The sequence below is a fragment of the Oculina patagonica genome, chromosome 13, assembly GCF_052425735.1.
Source record: "Oculina patagonica isolate OP01 chromosome 13, crgOcupat, whole genome shotgun sequence".
NCBI lineage: Eukaryota > Metazoa > Cnidaria > Anthozoa > Scleractinia > Oculinidae > Oculina > Oculina patagonica.
Window position 1 is genome coordinate 9,023,251 of NC_135770.1, and position 20,818 is coordinate 9,044,068.

At 39.0% G+C, this 20,818-nt stretch overlaps 3 protein-coding genes across 3 annotated transcripts; 1 reads left to right on the forward strand and 2 right to left on the reverse strand.

Annotated features, from left to right (window-relative positions):
- Nucleotides 1-55: 55 nt before the first annotated feature.
- LOC144634977 (major facilitator superfamily domain-containing protein 6-like) lies at nucleotides 56-7,928 on the reverse strand. The gene is made up of 3 exons (XM_078494025.1): nucleotides 7,833-7,928; nucleotides 2,317-3,662; nucleotides 56-1,449 (listed from the first exon to the last, which is right to left on the reverse strand). Exons 2-3 carry the CDS (start codon nucleotides 3,614-3,616, stop codon nucleotides 1,226-1,228), a joined length of 1,524 nt encoding a protein of 507 aa, XP_078350151.1. The 5' UTR covers nucleotides 3,617-3,662; nucleotides 7,833-7,928; the 3' UTR covers nucleotides 56-1,225.
- Nucleotides 7,929-10,223: 2,295 nt separating this feature from the next.
- Nucleotides 10,224-14,474, reverse strand: LOC144635103 (major facilitator superfamily domain-containing protein 6-like). The gene is made up of 4 exons (XM_078494181.1): nucleotides 14,421-14,474; nucleotides 11,988-12,427; nucleotides 11,085-11,896; nucleotides 10,224-10,447 (listed from the first exon to the last, which is right to left on the reverse strand). The coding sequence occupies exons 2-4, from the start codon at nucleotides 12,386-12,388 to the stop codon at nucleotides 10,224-10,226; spliced, it is 1,437 nt and encodes a 478-aa protein (XP_078350307.1). The 5' UTR covers nucleotides 12,389-12,427; nucleotides 14,421-14,474.
- Nucleotides 14,475-19,804: 5,330 nt separating this feature from the next.
- LOC144635093 (uncharacterized) lies at nucleotides 19,805-20,582 on the forward strand. The gene is made up of 2 exons (XM_078494173.1): nucleotides 19,805-19,913; nucleotides 20,270-20,582. The coding sequence occupies exons 1-2, from the start codon at nucleotides 19,808-19,810 to the stop codon at nucleotides 20,575-20,577; spliced, it is 414 nt and encodes a 137-aa protein (XP_078350299.1). The 5' UTR covers nucleotides 19,805-19,807; the 3' UTR covers nucleotides 20,578-20,582.
- The last annotated feature ends 236 nt before the right edge of the window (nucleotides 20,583-20,818 follow it).

Genomic DNA, 20,818 nt, shown 5'->3' on the forward strand with positions numbered 1-20,818 from the left:
ATTTTTATGCGAACTCAAACCCTCCGGATCCCCTACTGGGAAAGACGTCCCCCTCCATCTCCACCGTTTCCCGTCTCCCGCCTCGTACCTCATATATTTATCATTCAGACCTAACGAGTAACAATAGCCCTTATGCATGTTTACGTGAGACTGGCTAATTTCACCACCAAGCCTCGCTTCCGAAGTAGGGCTTTCCACAAGTTGCCTGGCAACTTTTTGGCAACTTTTCCCCCTTTAAGCAACTTTTTTCCTTTTGAGTAACTTGTTGCATTATGAGCAATTTCTCGACCGAAGATCTCCGAAGATTGCGCGAATGTTGTCCGAAGGCTATACAAACGTTTCCGAAGATTAACGAAGTTATAATTAATATAATTAATCGAAATATTTTCGAGGAACATCCGAGGACATTTCGACTTTCGACTCGTTACAAAATATTAATTAGTCAGCAAGCATGACGTCATCGATATATTCACGATTTTTCTCAGTGAAAGAAATCCTTGTAATTCAAATTTTTGCCTTTAAATGTTATTTAGATGGTAAAATTCTATGAAACTGCTTAGAAATCTTACCTTCAAAGGGAAATCAGGATATACTCGGAGAAAGTTTCTTGAAAAAAAGCAGCGTTTTGGATTTTTGGGGGCCACTTTCGAGCAACTTTTTTAATCAAAAGCAACTTTTTTGGATTTTTGGAGCAACCTTCGAGCACCTTTTTAGAAATTTCGAGCAACTTTTCGAACAATTTGGAGCGACTTGTGGAAAGCCTTATTTCGAAGTGCAAACTTGTAAATTTTATCATGAATGAATTCCTAAAGTAGCAAAGATGAAAAGAAAACCCTCGTGAGAACTGCATGAAGGTGGTAGAGGGTGGTGAATTTTGAGCTAATGTCGTTATCATGCATAAGGCCCATCCGATTACAAAAGCTTAACCGAACTGAAATGTCGGGCTAATGGCCTCTGTCGTTGTTAAAAGAGAGGTAAACTTTTGCTCCGCACCTCCGTTGCAACCCAACATGAGAACTCAAATTCTAGTCCCCTGTCTTTCTCACTGGGCTGGTTAGCTATCAGACTTAACCCCAACATGATCGATGACGTCATCTTATGGGTTCTGAACTGCCATGATCTAAAAAAAAATAGGACAAAAAACATGCGGGGGCTGGGGTACCTTGCTTTACCAAGGAAACGCGTGTTGTGTGGCGCGGTGGCCTAATGGTTATACGCGCTTTGTCTAGCTCCACTCGTAATCATCTGTTTCGTTTTCTGCCTTGCCATTTTTCCGTCTCTCCAGCAGTTTTGATATCGCCATAGAAGCAAGGAGCAAAAGGATCACAGTTGCAGTTACACCTCCGAACACCAGGAACGTCCAGGACCCTCCAATGATATCCATTAGAAACCCACTAATTATGGACCCTAATCCATAGCCTATACCAAGGTAACATGAGTACACAATACCTGCAAATGGAAAAAAAAACACGTTCATTTTCAGTGTTCTGTTGCACGCAGTATGCGTCAGCTAAAACGAATAGAGCACTAATACTACGACATGATGACGGTGGCTCAAAATAAATTTCGTGTCGTTTGACATTGTATTACAGCTAAGTGGGTTATACGAATGAAAGAACAAAATTGAGTATTCTTGTAACGCATTTGGCATGATATATAGTGAACTCTCTGTCTGCGTAGGAGGCTAACACCGTCGGGACCAGCTCTAACTGTCCATTTTAGAGAGGTATCCGTCTTATAGGAAGTTTTGTTGCAGTAAAATGACTGAAAAACGGCAGGGACGGGACCAACACCAGACGTCCGTCTTAAAGTGGTGTCCGTCTTATAAAGGTGTCCGTTAAGAGAGAGTTGACTGCATGTAACATATACGACTTTCATGTATTCATCGAGTCAAAACTTGCTACAATAACTATTTTAACCATTCAGTTTTCTTTTCCACCTGATTTGTTTCTTTTAACTGATACCGTAAAGTTCCGGTTATAAGCCCTCCGCTTTTAAGCCCCCCCCCCCGGTTATAGGCTCATCTATCTGAAAACAAAAAAAACACATCCGATTATAAGCCCCGCCGGATATAAGCCCCCCTCTGCCATGTCTGCCGAATGACAGTACTGAACATGGCTAAATGTTGCTTTATTATGCGTTTTTAACTTAAAACGTATTTCGATCAACACTCCCGTTTCTCGTTTTTTTTTTATTGCGCTTTTAAGCCCTCCCGGATATAAGCCCCTCCGCTTATAAGCCCACCCAAAACCCCTTACGAAGTTGTATAAGCCTAGAGCTTATTACCGGCCGGGAATATTACGGTTTTATGCCCACCTTGTAATGTTGCTGAATATTCGTCCGGCGATCTCTCTTTGAAATACACGATGCAAGCGGGCATGGAAAAAGCGAACGCAGTTAATTGCATAACTTCTGGAATAATGGCTAACCAAACGTTTGACAGCAGTCCATAGGAAACGAACGCTGCCACATAAATGGCAAGAGACAAGTTAATTGTGTTTAGAACTCCTAATTTTCGTATCACGCTTCCTGAGTAACCAAACGCAAAGACAGCTGGGATGTTACGACTTGCACCAGCCACGCCCATGACCCACGTGCCTTGAGATGGGTCTACATCGGTCAGATACCAGAACATAAACGTAATAAATACGCCTTCCACTATTCCAAGGTAAAGAACAATGAAAATGAATGCAATGTTATGGAAGTTGACCAAGACGTCCTTTAAGGCTGATTTTGGTCTTTCTTTTAAAACCATACCACGCCACGTTGTTGCCCTTATTTCATCTTGCTTAAAGTCTATTTTTAGACCAATAACAAAGGCGCCCAGCATTATAATTGCAAAAGCGAACATGGTTAGGCCGTAGTCGTCCTGAATAGGTACGTTGCAAACTTTCACAGTGTTTAATTTCGCCAAAGGCGTGACTATGATATAAAGGAGTGTTTGACCAATGTTTCCCCACAGTCTAACCCTGCCATAGTTGGTCGATTCACTGTCAAGTTTTTCTAAAAGAGCTGAATCTGCAAGATTTTTTGTTGGTGCAGCAATGAATTCTGTGGCAATGAAGAGCATCAAAAGAATAAGGAAAATCTGCAACAGATCTTGACTTTGATAAGGATCTACTTCATCGCTCGCCGTTTTTGAATTGAATTCAGGCAGTACAAGTCTGGTCTCATTTAAAAAGGAGTAATCGTTGTTGGTGTTAACTGAGTTAAGTAACAACGTCCCAATGCCAGTCTTGTTCTGAAATGTCCCGTTAAAGGGTTTCTCTAGCTTCGCCGTGGCAAGTTTTGATTGACATTCTGGCTCAGAGGGTCGTGGAATCAGTAGCAATAAAGGTGCTACTGTGCGCGTTGCTAGGCTAAAAAGAAAAACGAGTTTTCTCGAGTTTGTTTTGTCGGCCACGTATCCCATAATCGGCGCTGCTGCGCCTCGCGTAAAAGGAATCATTGCTAAAAGAATTCCTACATAACTTGCACTGAGTCCCAACTGTTTAAGATAGATGGGAAGATAAACCTGCTTCAAGCAGAAAGAAGAAAGAAAGCAAAAGTAAAACGCTGGAAATGTAAAGTTGATTCTGTCCAATGACCACTTGTTTCCCCTTTCATTCTCTGCCATAGTCGGTGATCCAGTATTGAATTATAATTAGTTTCAAAATCTGCAACTGAAACAGAGGTAATGAGAAACATGAGACATAATAGGTATGGTTACTAATAAAATTGACAAAATAAAGAAAAGTACAACTTTTAAAGTTTCAGATTATTTTATGTTTTCGAAATATCTCGCGAAATGACTTCCGGTTATGGTGCATTGTTTCCTACAGACGGGTCGTGACAATTGGAGATGGACCGTCACCCCCATTGTCGACCCGAAGGATCGGGTGTGTTGGACAACCTTCGATAAAAGGCCATTTCCGAGTTACCCTTTCTCTGTCCCTTTGCCTCTGTTTCTACGTGTGAAACCATTTGTATGAAAATGAGTTTCACCTTCAGGTCCATTTTCATGCAAATCAAGCTCATTTTTATTTGAACGGTTTCACACGTAGACTCGTTTTGAAACAGAGGCAAAGGATTACTCGGAAATGGCTTATTAAGCTATAAGGTCATTTCTCAGTTTTGCATTGCGCATCCCTACTGCGCATAATTTCACGCATGATTAGCTCGCGCGCATTAAAAAATGTTTACGGCTGGACCTCGCCGGAGAGGTAAATTACCATTTTCTCAAAAACGAGTACGATTGACCGACCATTTTTTTCTGTTGATTTGAATTGAATAGTAACTTTCTTTTTGGCAGAGTAAATATGGACCAATTCTCAGTGTGGAATAAGGGACCGGTCATTATTTATTGCCTGGGGGGGGGGGGCAAAGGATTTTGTGCTAAACATAGTAAAATTTAGGTGATCCCCCCTTTAATTGTTTTCTTCACTGAAGTGATCCCCCCTCATTACCATCGATAACTTTCGTGATCTCCCCCCCCCCCCCCCCTTGATGTCTTTGCACCCATATTCAGTTATCAGATATGGAGCCTTGGCAAAAGTTTACTGCAAAACCCACACTCCACGAAAGTGGATTTTTTTAACAGCACTGCCCAACAGATTTACGGGTGTGTGTTTCGTCACAAGTAATCTGGGTTCAGGAACTACCTGTTTGAACAACAGCAAATGCGATGGGCGCTAAATAAGATAGAGGAGCTGTCAAACTGAACAAAGCGAACAATTTACTAACGAGTGGTGTGCCGAAACGTAATAGTTTATTTCAGGCATAAAGAGCTGCATTCGAAGGCGAAGAGAGCGCGTATTAATGTTAGAAGCAGCACAAAAGCGAATCACTGCGCTGTACACGGAACGTCAGTCCGCTTCAGACAGGTTAACAACAGCGCGTATCAACCTGTCAAAGAAGTTTCTTTATGCATATTCCCCAGTATGACAGCATCCGTTTTTTATATAAAGTTGAGTTAAAACAAATTGCAATTGAGACCGCAAATGCTATCATCTCCCAGTAGAATGGGTGTATAAAGCGAAAGCGACTACAAAAATGGAGGAACAAAACAATTGGGGTTATAGATATTTTTGAAGCAAGCATTCATCTCCACTTCTTTCGCTACTCGAGTCTACGCTTGTGCGTTTTAGTTCCTGCGAACAACCTCGGAAAACGTTTATCAAAATCAACCGCGCCCTCTTCTACTTAGTTCAAATGCTGGATGGAACGAGTGCTTTAATTGGCTAGACACGGCCATACGTAAACAATTTTCTTATGCTAATGCGATGTTTCGTTTTCACACAACGCAAGCACAAGCGCCGAGCACAAGAAAAGAAAAAAAATTTGATCCTTGTGCTTGTGCTTACGCTTGTCGGTGACGGTAAAAGGCGGAATGAGTTTATTATGCTAATGCGATTTGAACGGTGAAATGTTCCTTTTTAATATACAATCTTCGTTCACTGTCCAAAATCCACGCGCGCCATTGGTTAAAATAGATCACGTGATTTTGCTTTACCTGTCGTCAGCAAACTCCGACAGTGCAGTATTGACAATAATGCACGAAAATCGTGCATTATTGAAATTGTCTTCAGCTTTAAGGCTTGCAGAAGTGGAAGAAAAATATATTCCTCAAATAATCAACGATCCAGTACCAGACAAAATCGAAGAGGACAACAACTTGAAGCGCTTTCACGTTCAAAGGTAAATAAAAGCTCAATAAATTCATTTTTGTGTGCGATTGACTTGCTTGTTGCTTGATTGACGACTTGATTTGAACAAGCTTCTCGCTGACTGTATTTATGAACAACCACAGCTGATGAACGATTTTATGAACCATTTTAAGCTTTATTTCTATACGGCTTATTTGTGATTTTTATATTAAGCTTATTGATCTAATCCTGTGTAATTATGTACTACACTATTTACTTTTAGGGCATTATTGTTTGAAGTTCGTTATTCGCTTGCAGTGTACTCAGATTGTATATTAAAAGGGTTAGAGTCTGTCCGTTCGTGTTTTGTTGACAAATACACGCACTTGCTGGCCTCACAATGAACTCGAAATTTTCAATACTGCACTCGGCTACGCCTCGTGCAGTATTGAAAATTTCTCGTTCATTGTGCGGCCAGCGCGTGCGTGTATTTGTCAACAAAACACTCACAACAGTCTCTAACCCATAAATATATTACATCGATGTTTAATATATGATGGAAATTTCCTCCTTGATGGTTTGAGCCCGCAGTATTTAAAAAGGCGGCTTCTCTTGAAAAACTGGCGCGCTTTTCAGTATAACTTATGTCATTGAGTCATTCCGCGAAAATTACATTCCGCATAATTATGCCATTCCACAAGTCATGCCACATGCCATTCCGCAAACTCATTCCGCCTCTTACCCTCACCGTGCGCTTGTGTTTATGCTTCCGTCGAAGCCGTTTTCACTATGAAATAAGAGCTGTAATGCTTGCGTTTGTGCTTGCGTCGCTAGTGAAAACCAGGCTTTAGTTGCAAATTTGCGTCCACTCACGTCTCCGTTTGGCTAGGACTTGCATCACTTGCGTTGACTTGCGTTCACTTTGTCGAGATCAAATTTGCACCCAAGTCAACGCAAGTTTTTCACCGTTTGGCCACCCAATTGCAGCGCGCGCAGTAGCATCGAAAACACAGGGAGCAGAGGAGTTCGGTTAGAATTGATCAATAAAATACGTCTTACCTCTTTGAAATGCACTCTTGCGTATATTTTATCCGTAATCAGCCCATTATGCAACTAAAAATGCACTCATTTGCGATGTTTCAATGCTTCCTGAATCTCAACAAAACCCGTACGATCGTTTTGACCGCCATTAGTTTGAAATGTATCGACCGCTGACTGATTTGACTGTGGTCTCTATAGGCGGCGTAACGCAAGAGTGCATTTCAAAGAGGTAGACCCATTTTAATATCGCTCTAGCTCCTCAGCTCTGCTCCCTGTGAGTAAACTTGTGAGTCCGTTTGGCCAGCCAACACAGGTCTGTACGCAAGTTCAACTTGCGACTACTTGCGTCTGCTTGCGTTAATGTTTGCCAATGGCCAGGGCTTATAAATATTGCGAGAACTACGATTTCCAGAGTCAAAAAGCCATTTTCCCACTAGCTTGTGTTCATTTTTTAGCTTCACGCTCGAGGGACGAAATATAAAAGGTAGTGCTAGTAGTCGATTGAAATTCCATACAGCAAAGGAAACGCAAGCGCTGTCTGACAAATCTTTGTTGAAGCGCGTTATGTTTTAGGAGTAATAATGATAATAATACTTTATTAATACTCCCGGGGGGGGGGGCCGAAATACTTTATTCAAATACAGAATACAAATGGTATTGTCAGTATTTGAAAGGGAGGACCATGATGTTAGCCCTTTTTTTAGGTCCCCTAACTATAGCTAATATAACTATGGTTGGTATCTTTCTTTTCTTATTTTATTTTATGATGCGAGAAGAAAACGAAATTTGAGAAAAATCGAGAGGCAAAGCTACAAGTAGCGTGAATTAACGATGCGAGAACTTTTTACCTCTGATTTGCATTTAAATTGAAAATTTCCGATCACGCCATCGTAGAATCTGAAGAAGAGCAGTATCTAACTTTTTAGATCCATCAAACATTTGCATAGCACCGAATAGTATCAGGTAATTTAAAAGTTCCAGTCGCTGTAACAGCTCAGCCGGTTGCACAAATGGTTTTCTACATTTACGGTTGATTCACTTTGAGCAGCCATCAATCCGACATCAGTCATTATAAAGATATGTACAGAAAATACATTTCGAAACCCTTATGCTTTTACCATTACCGCTGTGCGTATGGTCGTTTGTCGGATCGGAGATGTTTCTTACCTTAGATGTTCCCAAACGGCGTCCAAAATTTCTGAGAAAGATTTTCAGTTGGGGAAAGATCTTCGTTCAGTCATGGTTCATGCTTTTTTGCTGTCCTTTTCGAGCAGAAGAGATGAAGCACATAGGAAAAACCAATAAGCAGCCAAGATTTTCATATTTAGACACTCATTAGTATAATTTATGAACGAAGGTTACGCTTCAGTGTACCCGACAAGAGACCGGCATCTCTCCTTCCACAATAACTGACTTTAATGTTCATAAAAACGGTCCCGGTACTGCGGATAAGGGAAATGATTAAAGTCCCTTAAAAAAACCTAATTTCGTATTTCAATTAAATGCTTCGTTTCAACTTGCATGTCCTCCAACATGTTCCACTTCATAAGAGCGGAACACTGAATTATTGTTGTGACCACTCGCGTCATCCTTCGCATGTCTTCAAAGGAAGCATTCGATCGTGCAAAGAAAATAAAACAATCCAGATTAGGCTTTCCACACGAGAGACTGTGACACAAATGAGTAGGGAATACATCTCCACACATCTTCACGCAGGATCGGGATTTTTTTTCGTGTGCGGGACACCCTATATATACTACATACCATAGAGATTGAATTTTTCACCAGAGAGGATTGAAACTCACCACACGGCAGCAAATTTCCGGGTAGCCGGTCAGATAAATGAAGACTTGAGTTTTTAATTACTGAGGAGCGCAATGATGTTGAACGTTTCAAAGACTTTGACTCCAGGTTAAGAGTCAGAGATAGAGTTATTGTAAAGATCTGCAGCTTTTGTTCGAGTACAAGGTCTTTGTAGTGTTTGGGTATAAAAATTTTTCACCGGGATATTAGGTAGAGTATAAAACAAAATGCTTGAAGACCCTCTGACAGAAAGGCATTTGATTCCCCGTGCCATGTATTAAAGCCAAGACACGTCTATTAAATCCTTTCATATTAAAACAAGGGTTTAAAAGAATCCAAGTTTTAATACATTTGTTATTATTGTAAACAATATTAGGCACTTTAAGTGTTCTAATATTAAAATTACCTACCGCGCTCAAGATAGAGGTCTACGCATACGCGTTTATTGCATCCTTTCATACTAAAACACTGATTTACTACCCGGTGCACGCCTTAAAGCTAATATAATTACTCATGCGAAAAAGGTAGGTTTTTGCACGGTATGTAAATATTTTGATAAAATAATGAACAACGAAAGAGAGGAGGGGTACGGAAGTTGAGTAATACGTTTTGTTTCTGTCTGTTCGCGACGGAAAACTTGAGTGGAAAAGGAAAGCTCTTGAACAACGCGCAAAGTAGAAAATTAATAACCATTAAGCTCGCAACTCGCCCTTTTTCGGCCCGTTTACTGACTAGGAGCCATGTAGGTCTGTTTCATTTGTTTCCCCGTGCCTGGTGTTAAAAGCCAAGACACGTCTATTGCATTCTTTCATATTAAAACAAGGGTTTCACTTGATATCACTTCAAATTTAGACTGCTTAAGTCAGTCTCACTGAATTGACATCACTTCAAATTGGCCCAAAGAAGCCGGCAAACGAGAAAGAACATGACACAGCAACTGCGTAAGTCAATTTTATTCATAAAACGTTCGAATTTATACCTCGTAAAACAAAATTGTTTCATTCCCATATAACCTGGAAACCCTAATAAAATTGCGTCTTAGGGTACTTTGGCTCTTATATGTTAGCTTGGGCTGCCTGTGCACAAATGCGAGAGTGCTTGTTTAGCCAGTTGGCCTAAATGCTTCTCTTTTCATTTTCAAAAGCCATTGTTTTTTCAGCTTTGGATTTGTTGGAAACTTTAACGTACTTACTTTCAGTTCGACTTAGAATTATTTGTGCAGCTTATTGGTGCACAAAATACCATGATGTTAACTCAGGTGTGCTTCAAAACTGAAGGCTTTGAATTTCCCGAAATCTTACAGAACACCAATAATGACGTCATAATTTTTTTTCCGTCATTTTCTCGACAATTTTCCCGAGCACTCGACGATTATTAAGGCCAAACATAAGCACTTTTCAGCTTGCAATATCTCTGCGATGCAACGTCCAATTAAGTTGAAACTTCGGAATATGTTTATTTCATAACATGTACCAGCTAAATAAAACTTACGTCTTTGTGGCCAAAGTATAAACCAAAAAACAGGTTAAAGCTATTGTGTTTTGTGCACGGACAAGACCAAAAAATGCGAACTAAACAATGAACTTTGTCAAGCTATTCGCCATACCCAGTTAGCAACCATTCGACAGCTACTACGCACACTCGGTTGCCCGGCACCGTTATGCCGCATTTTTTAGTCGCGAAACAAAGGAAGTTTCTTCCCCCCCCCCCCCCCCGAGCTGTACCAAGAAAACGTGTGTTAAGAAAATGCTTTGTTTAGCTCCACTCGTCATCGTCTGTTTCGCTGTCTGCCTTGCAATTTTTTCGTCTCTCCAGCAGTTTTGATATCGCCATAGAAACAAGAAGCAAAAATATCACAGTTGTAGTTACAACCCCGAACACCAGGAACGTCCAGGACCCTCCAATGATATCCATAAGATACCCGCTTATTATGGTCCCTAATCCATAGCCAATACCAAGATAGCACGAGGACACAATACCTGTAAATGAAAAGAAACATTCATTTTCAGTATGGTTCAAAACTATAATCTTCTTGTAATTCATTTTCAGTGATCTGTTGCGCGAGCCACGCGCCACGCGCAAAAAACTTACAGAATGTTTTTTGTCGAATAAACAAAAAATTAACTTTCACCGCGTTGTCTTAATAAAGACTACCAGCCTTGCTGGGTACCAAAACTCAAAAAAGGAGGCCAATATATTTTTGACAAGCGATCTTGAGACCATAATGGAGCAAGAAAGGAAAAATCTGAGACACCGTTTTTTAGACCAATATATGTAGATCAAATTCCACATAAAAGTTTAGGCGCTCACGTAAATGTGTTCTCAAATAAAACTAATATTGCGAACATCATAATTGCAAACAAAATGCTGCCGTTGCTTATTATGGTCTATATAATCAAAGCAAAATCGAAAATTATAATCTTTATTCAATAAGCTTTCAGAAAATATATACTTTATTGGGGTTACCATTGATGGTTTGCACACAATTTCACTTGGAATGCAAACGCCAATTTTCCTTCCGTGATACCTTAATAAGTCAAAACTTGCTACAATTACTATCATTACCGTTCATTTATTTCTACCCAAATTGTTTCTTTTTAGAGATATTATGCCCACCTTGTAATGTTGCTGAATATTCGTCCGGCGATCTTTCTTTGAAATATAAGATGCAAGCTGGCATGGAAAATGCAAATGCAACATATTGCATTATTTCTGGAATAATGGCTAACCAAACGTTTGACAGCAGTCCATAAGAAACGAACGCTACCACATAAATGGCAAGAGACAAGTTAATTGTGTTTAGAACTCCTAATTTTCTTATCACGCTTCCTGAATAACCAAACGCAAAGGCAGCTGCGATGTTACGACTTGCACCAGCCACGCCCATGACCCACGTGGCTTGAAATGGGTCGACGTCAGTCAGATACCAGAACATAAACGTGATAAATACGCCTTCCACTATTCCAAGGTAAAGAACAATGAAAATGAATGCAATGTTATGAAAGTTGACCAAGACATCTTTTAAGGCTGTTTCCGGTTTTTCTTTTGAAATTATACGACGCGACTTTGTTGTCCCTATTTCATCTTGCTTAAAGTCTATTTTTAGACCAACAACGAAAGCACCCAGCATTATAATTGCAAAACCGAACATGGTGAAGCCGTAGTCGTCCTGAATAGGTACATTGCAAACTTCCACGGTGTTTAATTTCGCTAGAGGCGTGACTATGATATAAAGAAGTATTTGTCCAATGTTTCCCCACAGTCTAAACTTGCCATAGTTGGAAGATCCGTTGTCGAGTTTTTCTAAAAGAGCTGAATCTGCAAGATTTTTTGTTGGTGCAGCAATGAATTCTGTGACAATGAAGAGCACCGAAAGAATAAGGAAAATCTGCAACAGATCTGGACTTTGATAAGGATCTACTTCATCGCTCGCCGTTTTTGAATTAAATTCAGGCAGTACAAGCCTGGATCTCATTTAAAAAGGAGTAATCGTTGTTGGTATTAACTGAATTTAGTAACTTCGACGTCAGAATACCAGACTTGTTCTGAAATGTCCCGTTAGGAGGTTTCTCTATCTTCGCCATGGCAACTTTTGATTGGCATTCTGGCTCAGAGGGTATTGGAATTAGTAGCAGTAAAGGTGCTATCGTGTGTGTTGCTATGCTAACAAGAAAAAAGAGTTTCCTCGAGTTTGTTTCGTCGGCCACGTATCCCATAATAGGCGCTCCTGCGCCTCGCGCGAAAGGAATCATTCCTAAAAGAATTCCCACATAACTTGCACTGAGTCCCAACTGTTTAAGATAGATGGGAAGATAAACCAGCTTCGCAGCGAAAGAAGAAAGGAAGCAAAAGTAAAACGCTTGAAAGGTAAAGTTGATTCTGTCGAATGTCCACTTGTTTCCTCTTTCTTTCTCTGCCATAGTCGGTGATCCAGTATGAATTATAATTAGTTTCAAAATCTGCAACAGAAACAGAGGTAAATAAAAAAGCTTGAAACATAAAAGATATAATTGTTACTATTAGAGTGTAAAGGAATAAAGAAAAGTGTGTCTTTTAAAGTTTCAAATCATTCTGCAGTAATTTACACTCAGCCTTAATTTTCAGAGCTGTCGTGTCAGAGTATGGCGAGACAAGCCAAACAAACCTTAAGGTGACTGATAACTGTTTTCAATAATTTACAGACCTTACAGACCTTACAGAACTTTGATGGGTCAGTACTCAAACACATTATCAACTACTATTACAGAAATGGTTTGAAACAAATACCCTATCATTGGCCTACAAGTTTTGATCATTTTCTTAAGTGGTTACCATAGCAACAATATAACCTGTTACAAACACCCTTAATTTTAGGTTTCAGTGCTTACAACTCGAAAATGAGCCCGGTGACCCCCATTTTTTATTGTTGAGTTGTGATCAGCACGTCATAATACAAAGTTTGGCAAAGTTTAAAGAACTTCTGTCAGAGCGGTTCCGAGCCACCTTAATATTTTGATCCGAAGTCCGGAGTCCAGCGCGCTAGCCAATAGGCCACCACGCCTCCTATACGAACATATAAATTAAGGTACATGGCCCTAAATCAAGTGACGTTCACTACTCGTTTTTTTCTTTCTTTTCTTTTTTTTTCGTTCCATGTTGACTGTGACGGCAAAATGTTGATAATGCGATTTACAACAAAGACGCTTGCTTTGTTTTGGATTAAATCATTGTTATAAATAAAATGTGCATCATATGCATTAGCCCTTAATCACAGGTTTGACTGTCTGTCTATTTTAAATTTCAAAAGTTATTTACAATGTGGCTAGTAAAATTTTATTTGTGGAAGTTTTTTTAGTGTCTTTATGAAGTGTCATCCTCATAAAACAATCTTAAGGCTTTATGCAGCTTATTTTAGTTGTTACAGTCAAACTTCTTTTATTCAGCCTTTCCATACATGCAGCGTAGGAAGAACAAGCGCTGTTTGTGGATAATCTTGATGAAACACGTTATGTTTCAGCTCGACTAGAGAAGTTCTCTTCTTACCTTATTACATGATTTTTTGGCGTCACGTTAATTTCGCGATTCTAAAAAAATTGCGAAATTAACGTGAAGCGAACAATAAGTGTTTCGAACATAACATGACGCGAAAAGATTGAATTTAGCACCACTGCCGGAAGGAAATAATTTTCAATGTAAATGGATGTTGTCGTTAATTGACTTAAGAACAATTACTCATGCACGTACGTACAAGCATGACCTACTTGTAGACATTATGAGAACGTTAACTGCTCTGTTGTCGCTATTGCCGAGATTTAGTCCTGCCCTTGCGTTTTTGTTAATTTTTACGTTATTGTTCCTTTGATGAAGTAGTTTTATTTAATTCAAAGGCATGTTTTAACATGCCTTTGAATAATATTGCCAAGGAAATGTAGATTGGGTCTTACTCGGAAACGCGAAATTAAAGTGATTCAAGATACAAAATTTTCGCAAAATCGCGAAATTTAAGTGTCGAGAAACTGATGCGCACCTCAAAATCGCGAAATTAACGTGTCGCGAAAATTATATGTAATAAGGTATTTTGTTCTATGATGCGAGAAGAAAACAAAATTTGAGAAAACTCGAGTGGCACAAGTAGCGAGAATAGCCGATGCGAGAGCTTTTTACCTCTGATTTGCATTTAAATTGAAAATTTTCGATCACGCCATCGTAGGATCTGAAGAAGAGCAGTATCTAACTTCTCAGATCCATCAAACAATTGCAAAGTATCAGCTAAAGTACTTGTCGCTGTAACAGCTCGACCAGTGGCACAAGACAGAAAAGGTTTTTTGTATTTACGGTTGATTCACTTCGAGAAGCCATCAATCCGCTAACAGTCATTATGAAGATATGTACAGAAAATACATTTCGAAACCCCAATGCTTAACCATTACCGATGTGCGTATGGCCATTTGTCTGATCGGAGAGGTTTCTTACCTTAGATGTCCCCAAACGGCGTCCAAAAATTCCGAGAAAGATTCTTGAGGAAAGATCTTCGTTCAGTCATGGTTCATGCTTTTTTGCTGCCCTTTTCAAGCAGAAGAGATGAAGCACATAGACATTCATTAGTATAATTTATGAACGAAGGTTACGCTTCAGTGTACCCGACAAGAGACCGGCATCTCTCTTTCCACAATCATTCCACAATAACTTTTACCATTACCGATGTGCGTATGATCATTTGTCGGATCGGAGAGGGGTCTTACCTTTTACCTTAGATGTTCCCAAACGGCGTCCTAAAATTCCGAGAGAGATTTTTGGGGAAAGAGCTTCGTTTAGTCATGGGTCATGGTTTTTTGCTGTCCTTTTCAAAATAAAAGAGATGAAGCACATAGGAAAAACCAATAAGCAGCCAAGTTATTTTCATATTTAGACATTGTTCACGAAAGAAGGTTACGCTTCAGCGTCCCGATAAGAGACCGGCACTTCTCTTTCCACAATAGCTGACTTTAATGTTCATAAAAACGCTCCCAATACTGCGGACGAGAGAAATGATTAAAGTCCCTTAAAACAACCTAATTTCGTATTTTAAAACGCTACATTTCAACTTGCATGTCCTACAACATGTTCCACTTCATAAGAGCAGAACACTGAATTATTGTTGTGAGCGCACACGTCATCCTTTTAATGCCTTCAAAGGAAGCATTCGATCGTGGAAGGAAAATAAAATAATCCAGATTAGGCTTTCCATACGAGAGACTGTGACACAAATGAGTAAGGAATACATCTCCACTTATCTTCACCGGATCGGGATTTTTTTTTCGTGTGCGGGACACCCTGTACTACATACTATAGAGATTGAATCTTTCACCAGAAAGGATTGAAACTCACCACACGGAAGCAAATTCGGTACCGGTATAAAAGAAGACTCGAGATTCATTTACTGAGGAGCGCAATGATGTTGAAAGTTTCAAAGACTTTGACAAGAGAGTTATTGTAAAGATCTGCAGTTTTGTTCAAGTAAAAGGTCTTAGTAGTTTTGGGCTATAAAAAATTAGTCACTGGGCTATCAGGTAGATAAAAAACAAAATGTTTGAAGACCCTCTGACAGTAAGGCATAGGAACAACTTCCAAATGAACTGTTGTGCAGCATATGTTACCACAAAAAGTACTAAAAAAAGGTGTCGAAGAAACAGCGAGAAAACAGTCCGGCTTAAGGACGTTCGCGCTAATTGTTTATGCGCATCCCTACTACGCACGTAATTCATGTCGCAACGTCATGCCACGCCATACATTGAGCGCGCGCGCTGAGTAAAATTTCTAAGAACATATAGGGTGAGTTGTGGTTCCGCTAGCTTCGCTTGCAATTTCCTCTCTTAAATGGTCGGTGACCCCTACTTTTTTCTTAACGGATAACTTTTGCTAATTAATATCTACGTTTTGCGAGAAAATGATTTTGATTTTGATTTTGATTTGATTTTTTTGTCAAACTGACGGTTTGAATTCCACTTTTTGAGCTTTCCTTTTTGCCGTACGATAGTTTCAAATGTGTTTTACCAGGGTTAGGTTTTCCAAAAAAGATGGCAAAACTAGGAGTTATTTACGCAACTGACGCACTTCTACAAAATGTGACTAATATCGTTATCATCCGTTTACTCATCTTCGTTAGTTTTAACTATAAACCCTGTAAACCATGCTGAATTATGTGCGCCAATTTTTCGAAATCAGGGTAGTTTTCCACACGCTTTTTCTTTGAAACAAAGTCGGTGACCCCAACTTTTTTTTGCATTTCTGACACAAGTAACTCATCATCTGACCACAGCAAAAAAATTAAAGAAATCTATCGAGTAGAAAATTTTTGCGCGAACGTCCTTAAAAGTGAAAAAACGAGCTTGCAAGTTCTTTCCTTAATGAGATGCAGTTTCACCAAACCGGACTCATACGAGTTGACTTGGTCCCTTCTTTATAAATGAGACATAGTTTCGCCAAGAGGATGCCGCCTCTTCCGGCAGGCTATCTCATTTTACTTCCAAAATTCTACTACTACTACTAATGCAAACTTCAGGCGATTTCATGACCAGTACTTTGAAACGAACTTCGTGCGCAATAAATGCAATTACTAATACCTTTAGGTTACTATTGTTAGCGGTTACTAATTTTAGCGATTTTAGTGAGTAGGGCGAAAATCGCTAACTTTAGTACTCGCTAAAGTTGTCTAGATCAAATTTAATTCGCGTTTAATGTAAGTAACTCCCCTCCCCCCCCCCCCCCCCCCCCCATACACACTAAAAAAACCACAAAATTTAATATTTTGAAAAAGTTTTTAAAAAATAGATGCCTGACCCATTTTCCGACATTTGTATTGACTTTTTTCTTTTTGGCAATGCAAATGTTCGTAAAATTTCAAGTGAGTTTGTTCTTTTACTGAACATACTGACACGATAACGCTAATTTTTTGGAAAATCGCAAAATTAAATAGTCGCTAAATCTTGCTCAAAGAAAATCGCTAAAAGTGATTAGTAGCCGCTAACAGTAATAACCTTAAGGTAGTTTTTGCGCTTTGTTATATTTAGCAAATCATCGTATAGAGTCAGCTATTTTTACTTCTTCTACCTTATAATTTTATTATGGTACTATTATATCAGTTCCATAACCGCCTCTGACAACTTAAAGCGGGAAGTTGTACACATTGATTCAAAAAATAAAATCCTTAATGTTTTATTCAGGATGTTTTTTGATGGCAGTATAAAATGCGGTGTGGTATATGATATTTTCTTCTGAACTTGTAGAGCGGGTTTAAAGCTAAATATCGACAGCCATTATGACATGTCTTTCGCTTTCTTTTAATAATTGAGCGCTGGATTCTGATTTACTGGGTTTCCGATATTTTTTTCAGTTATATGAATTTTCTTGTTACAAACAATCCTATATATACAAAAAATTGTGTTTGAGCAAAAGCTTGTGTTTGAACATCGTTCTCTTTTAATTGTCCTGTCTTTATTATCGTGAGTCGCAAATTAATATTGCCCAAAATGACCAGAAAAGTACACAGTTTTAAACTTGGTTTAATGTAATATCATACTTATATTTTATTAATTCACCTTGTTTGCGATAACTATAAAAATACATTAAACATCCAAAAGCTATATAATCCTAAAAAAATTAATAATCTTAACCTTTTTAATTCATTTGCTCTACCTCCTGTATAATAAAAATTATAATACACTTCGTTCAAATGCGTGTACCTTAGTGCCAACCGATTTTCAATTACATAGGAAAATGAAATTCAAATGTATTTCGTTTTTCATTTTTCTTCCCCGCTGTAAAAATGGAATTTAAGTCCTTTTTTCAAAATTCTTTTTTTTTTCACCCATGAAAAATGACATCCGACTTTCATTTTCGTTTTTAAATGTTCCTTACACGACGGAAAACGAAATTCGAATTCACTTTATGATTTTTGTTTTTCGTTTTTCTATATCTAAAAAAACGGATTTGAATTTTCTTTTTGTTTTGTAGTTTTCGGATGGAATTTGGAAAACAAACTGAATTTAACATTCGTTTTTCGTTTTTCCTTTTTGGCCAAAAGCATTGAAACTGACAATCTTTGTTTTGGCGGGAATATTTAAGAAACAAAATGGCGGCGTTAGAAGCTGTTCTTGATGAAGACTTTGTCCGCCGGTTTCTTGTCGAACAGAAACATACTTTTGAAGAGCTGGTCACTGAAATCAAGACTCGATATCCGAATCTAAAGGGCTGTAGTTTAAGAAGCGTCAAAAGGTTTTGTAATCATCGGGGAATCAGAAAAAGAATGCCGGTTGCAGATGGAGTGCTCGACATCGCAGTACGAGCCGCCGTATCAGAGGTAAGGATGTGTTCCAAATTTAGAATAACAGTTATGGATAATTATGTATGTATAACTACAATTTACTTATCCTTATTCGGATAATTTCTATTGCTTTCAATTTGCAATCTCTTATTCCCTTAACGGTGCTGTCGTCAAGTTATACTATTCACGATAGGATAACACAACGAGCTCAATAACACTTTCAATTTTTAAACGAACCAAAACTTATGCATATCTTCAAAGTTCTTAAAGTTTTGTTTTCTTATTCAATTTAAAAATTATCTTATTCCAAGTTTGTTACAATTATGTTGAAAAGGGATTTTGTGGAAGTTATCTATATTCATTGGTAGTGGCGTCAAATTTGAGCTAATATAATTTGCAGTAGCCTGCAGAACAGGCGGATTATTTTTCGGGGGGATTTTGCGAGTCGCGCGAAAATAATCCGCCTGCTCTGCAGGCTAAATTTGCAGGGAAATTGTTACCTTTAATGTAGGGGCGTCATGTAAAGTGTTAGGCAAGGGCGCAGAAAATCAAAGGCCTCTTTTTTTGATTTTTCATGCGCTGAAAACTGTTCTCAATTCATTGTAGGTGGGTCCTGTATTTGGAAGAAAAATGATGAAAGGATATCTAGATATGCAGGTTCAAGGTACATTCGCATCAGAGAGGCGTGTAAGAGAATCTCTGTCTCGGGTTGCTCCCATTTACCATCATCGTCGCCAAAGAGGTGTTGAAAGGCAAATCAACCCGCAACCATATACTGCTGAATACCATGGCCACAAGCTACACATGGACCAGAACGAGAAACTTGTGAATTATGGTGTTGTCCATGTTTGTGCAATTGACGGGTTTTCTAGGTACATTCCTTCTTTTGCTTGCATGCCCGTGAAGAATAACGTCCTCATCTACGAACATGTTTACAGGTGGGTAGAGTTTCGTATTCGTAGCAGTGAAAACATTGCTTTTTTGAATCAAACTATCTAGCCTGTGTGTTTATTACCAAGGAAACGAATAGGAAAGGGTGCTGTAAAAAATATACAAAAATTGGAAAAGGAAATTACTGAGCAGCAATTTGACATCAGTTCTCTTTCTTCCTTTACACCCTTATCCCTGACTTGACCATCTTGTACGCGGTATTTATACCGGCGCTCACTAAAATATATCTTTGTGTCAATAGTGACCTCTAATAATTTAATTTATGATACAGAAAAGCGGTGATAGAGGACTGCCTTCCAGATCAAGTACGAGTTGATCATGGCCGTGAGTTCTACTTGACCCTCTTTGGACAGGAGTCACTGGCCTCCCTAAGGACAAATACACAGCGAGATCCTTACCGACAAACACAGTCGAAAAAGGTAAGCATGACTGTAAGTTTAATACGCATTGTCATTTAAGTTTGTTTCATTTGCAAACTAATTGGTCCACTCTTTTCCCTCTCTTGAAGAATCTTAGAATTGAGCGTTTTTGGGTGGAAGTCAATGCTCGTGTAAATTATCCGATTAAAAATGCCTTGAGAGATATGGAGCAAAGAGGTGTTATCGACATGGAACTTGACTTTACTAAGTTTTATGTCTCAAGTGTCTCACTGAAAGTAGCAAGTGTAGGAATGAAACGAACAGTAAATGCTTGGAACCATCACCCAATCCCAGGTATGACTACTCAAGGTACACCAATACTGTAATATTAGCAGGGGGCATGGTTAAGGGTCTTAAGGTTAACCCGGCTCTTCCCTTTCGCTACTTGTAGCTCTTCATCACTAAACGCACAAAGTTTTTGTTTGACCCTGTTGACAAAATAAGAGAAGAATCACGTTTTTGGAGGATGAGAAAGCTATCATGTGTCATTCCTCTTTTTTGGCGCTCTCTACCCCCTTATTTTCCACTCTCCGTCTAATCAAACACAATCATTATTTTCAGTAGCTTATAAAACAGCCATAGAATTCACGTAAAATCCAGTGTTACCACTAAATTCACTACCCCCATGACCTTTTTCCTTTCTATTGCAGGAGTTGGGACACCAGTGCACTTGCGCAATGGCAACTTCCAAGGACAGAGAGTACTCGCTAATCAGATTCCCACAAGCATGGAAGCTGTCACTGCTTACGAAAATCTTGGTGGTACACTCACGGTTTTCCCTACTTTTGGCATTGACCCCTTAGCCGAAAATGCCGAACTTCAGGCTACACGAGAACAGCGCTTTAGTAATGAAACAAATGAAGAAGCCATCTTTGGAGAACTTGTGAATGGCAATTCTACTTCTTTTGAGCAGGCCATACAAAGATATGCAAACATTACAATTCAACTTCTGACATAAATCCAACGTAGGTTTATTCCATCAGATGTTAGTTTGAATGCAATGGCAGAAACAAACATACAAGATATACTTTGGTTGACATCGCAGTTTTTTATATGTAATATTAAGGTTTGGTTAACATTAACATTGTTTTAAAAATGAAGCTAGGCATGTGGCTTTTAGCTGTTAAAAAGCCTTTACTGTTTTAACGTGATGTGAAAGACATATTCCTTTAACACAACAACAAGTAACGTTTTCTGAT